We start from the raw sequence: 3,796 nt of genomic DNA on the forward strand, positions 1-3,796 counted from the left end.
TCAGGATCATAACCCTAATGTCTTGAAAAATGAATGACCTCTCCATTAAAAAAATTCACCTTTGACCATTTTCTTAAGTCGCCTTTGCTTGAATCGCATACTTGCATTGGGTCGACACTTCCCTACCCAAACAAAATCAATACGTTTTCTAACCTTAAAACGATCGATTACTCATATATATATAGACAAGCCAGATGTCCGTGTGATGCAACACACAGTAATAGCTTTCGAAGTGATTGTCTTCTATTTCTTCGCAGGTCTCACCTTGAAGCTTCCGCAGTAAATTTCCAAAAGGCTATTGCGCAGGTGAGTGACAGTTGAATCTGCAAAGGGTGATTTTGCGGGGAAGTGACAGTAGAATTTGCAGAGGGCAAGAGGCATTTTGGCAGAGTGTGTCGTCGAGGCTTGAAGAGTACAAGCCATTCCAAAATTTGAGCTAGTTGAGCGACAATTGAATCTGCAAAGGGCGATTTGGCAGGGGAGTTACCGTAGAATTTGCGAAGGGCGAGACGCTTTTCGGCAGAGTCTGTCGTCGAGGCTTGAAGAGAAGCCATTCTTTTTCTCGAAAGAGGTATTTATTTCAGTATACCATATCTTTTTCTTTATTCTGCTTTTGTATGAAGAGAGATCAAAGAATTATATTTAAATTTGAAATTTTAGATTCTTATTTGTTTTGGAATTTTGAGAGATTTAGAAGTTGCGCAAGTTTGATTTGTTATTTGCGAAAATTTGGACTGCGTTGTCTTAAATTGCTCTGTATCGACTCTGTATTTGGACAGTTTTTAAGCTATTATTCCTAATGTTTGTATTCTGGTTCTGGTTCTGTGAGTTTGAGTAATATGAAAGCAACTTTTATCACCAATTCCGAATTTTGATATTGAAAATCGATTTACACTAATCCCTATCCCTAATTCCTGGCGCATGCAGGCTGGCCTCGCAAGCGAACAAGATGGCAGGCAATAAGAAGGGCGAGAGGAAGAGATGTGAGCAACAAGCAGCTAAAGCTGCAAATGATCCCTCTTCCACGCGAGGAGATGATAAAGTATCGAAGTTGACCGACCTCAATCAAATCCTTATGACAGAAATCACTGGCTTAAGAGAAGAAAAAGCTGTTTTGTCCACAAATGTCACTGCATTAGGATTAGAAATTGAATCTACAAGGAAAATGACTGAAGAATGGAAGGAGGTTGAGAAAGAATTGAGAAAAGAACTTGCAAAGAAAGATGCCGAATACGAAGCTACGATTTCTCAAATACACAGGCAACTGCAGGAAGCTGAGAAACAATTGAATTCCGAAATTTCTGCGAAAGAAGAGGAGTGTAGAGCAGTTAATCTTGATCAAAAGAATCTGGAGGCAACTGTTTTGCAGTTGAAAGATAAAATTGAAGAGATATCTGCAGACTTAGAGGTAACCGCTAAATATGCGAAATGCGAAAAGGAAGTGCTTTTATCCCAGATTATAGCAGCCAAAAAAGAGACTGACCAAATCACCAGCAGTAGCCAAATAGCAGAGAATGCTTGGAATTTGGAGAAGGAGAAAATGCTGAGCAGGTTTGCAGAGCTAGAAACTAAGCTTGAGTTGATGTCCAGCGAGAAAGGCTCACTGAGCGAGACAAACAGAGAGCTAAGGACTGAAGCGGAATCTTTGAAGGCCCAATTGGTATCAGAAATTGAATCAGCAAGGAAAATGAATGAAGAATTCAAGAAGGCTGAGAAAGAATTGAGAGAACTTGGAAAGAAGGACGGGGATTACCAGGTTGCGATTTCTCAAACACTCAAACAATTGCAGGATGCTGAAGCAAGATTCAATACCGAAATTTCCGCTAAAGAAGAGGAGTGTAGAGCAGTTAACCTTGATAAAAAGAATCTGGAGGATACTGTTTCGCGTTTGAAAAATCAAATTCAAGCTAGATCTTCAGAATTAGAGGCAACCAATAAAGGTCGGAAATTGGAAAAGGATGTGCTTTTATCACAGATCGTAGCAGCCAAAAAGGAGACGGCCGAGATCACTAGAATTAGCCAAATAGCACAGGAAACTTGGAATGTGGAGAAGGAGAAAATGTTGAGCAGGCTTGCAGAGCTAGAAACGAACCTTGCGTTCATGTCTAGCGAGAAAGGGTCACTGAACGAGACAAATAGAGAGCTAAAGACAGAGGCGGAGTCTCTGAAGGCCCAGTTCGTATCAGAAATTGAGTCTGCAAGGAAAATGACTGATGAATGGAAGGAGGCTGAGAAAGAATTGAGAGAAGAACTTGTAAAGAGGGATGACGAATACAAATCTGCGATTTCTCAAGCAGTCAAAGAATTGCAGGAAGCCAAGGAAAGATTCAATGCCGAAATTTCTATGAAAGAAGACGAGTGTAGAAGACTTAACCTTGATAAGAAGAATCTGGACGCAACTGTTTTGAAGTTGAAAAATCAAATTCAAGTGATATCGTCAGAATTAGAGACAGCCAATGAAGATCGGAAATTGGAAACCGAAGTGTTTTTATCGCTAGATATTGCCAGAAAAGAGACTGCCGAGATCAACAGAAGTTACCAAATGGCACAGGAAGACTGGAATGCTGAGAAGGAGATCCTGCTGAGCAAGCTTGCAGAGCTACAAGCAAAGCTTCAGTTGGTGGCTAGCGAGAAAGGGTTGCTGAGCGAGACGAATAAAGACCTAAAGACGGAGGCGGAGCCTTGGAAGGCCCAGTTGGTATCAGAAGTTGAGTCTGCAAGGAAAATGACCGAAGAATGGAAGGAGGCTGAGAAAAAATTGAGAAAAGAACTTGAAAAGAAGGATGAGGAATACCGAGGTGCGATTTCTCGAGCACTCAAACATTTACAGGAAGCCAAGAAAAGATTACATACTGAAACTTCTATGAAAGAAGAGGAGTGTAGAACACTTCATCTTGATAAGAAGAATCTGGAGGCTACCGTTTTGAAGTTGAAAAATCAAATTCAAGTGATATCATCAGAATTAGAGACAACCAATGAGGATCGGAAATTGGAAAAGGAAGTGTTTTTTTCACTAGAAGTTGCCAGAAAAGAGACTGCCGAGATCAGTAGAAGTTACCATATGGCAGAGGAAGATTGGAATGCTGAGAAGGAGATCCTGCTGAGCAGACTTGCAGAGCTACAAACAAAGCTTCAGTTGGTGGCTAGCGAGAAAGGGTCCCTGAGCGAGACCAATAGAGAGCTAAAGACTGAAACGGAAGCTTTGAAGGCCCAGTTGGAGGACTACAAGGATAAATTGGTTGGTATGGAAGATGAAAGGCAGGACTTGAAAGCTGCGTCTGCAAGCATTGCAGAGAGGTTGGAGGCTTTGCAGGGAGATGAAAATGTCAAACAAAACTCTGATGTAATTCAGGAGTACAATGTGGAGGAGTTGAGCAAAAGAATTGTAGAGTAGCAGGAAACACATGTCAAGGTATTGCAGGAATTTGAAACACTTCATGCAGAGGCTATCAAGAAATGTGAAGAGATGACAGAAAAACACTCTGAATTGTTCAGCGAAAAAGAAGAACAGGGGAAGACAATTAACTCATTGCGAGGACAGATTAATTCTCTTATGAACGAAAAGAGTTTGCTTTCTCGAAATCTCAAAGAGGCAACCAAAAAATTTAAAGATTTTGCAGAAAGATGTTTACAGATTGAGCATTCAACTATAGCAGAGGAAGAAAGGAGTGCGTTGGTTGATATTGCAAACCGTATAGATGTGCATGAAAAGCCAAAACAGAGCAACTTGAAGGAAAATCAAAACCCAAGCGATGTCAATGGAAAGCCAAACCCAAGCGATGTGATTGAAACGCAA

At 40.9% G+C, this 3,796-nt stretch overlaps 1 protein-coding gene across 1 annotated transcript; it reads left to right on the forward strand.

The window, feature by feature from the left end:
* The first annotated feature begins 949 nt into the window (after positions 1 to 949).
* On the forward strand, positions 950 to 3,394 carry LOC149200133 (uncharacterized). Its single transcript, XM_089400862.1, has one exon. The coding sequence runs from the start codon at positions 950 to 952 to the stop codon at positions 3,392 to 3,394; it is 2,445 nt and encodes an 814-aa protein (XP_089256988.1).
* The last annotated feature ends 402 nt before the right edge of the window (positions 3,395 to 3,796 follow it).

The sequence above is a fragment of the Pinus tabuliformis genome, chromosome 2_1 (assembly GCF_031772625.1).
Source record: "Pinus tabuliformis cultivar Carrire ecotype Pingquan chromosome 2_1, CPIR1, whole genome shotgun sequence".
NCBI classification, from domain to species: Eukaryota; Viridiplantae; Streptophyta; class Pinopsida; order Pinales; family Pinaceae; genus Pinus; species Pinus tabuliformis.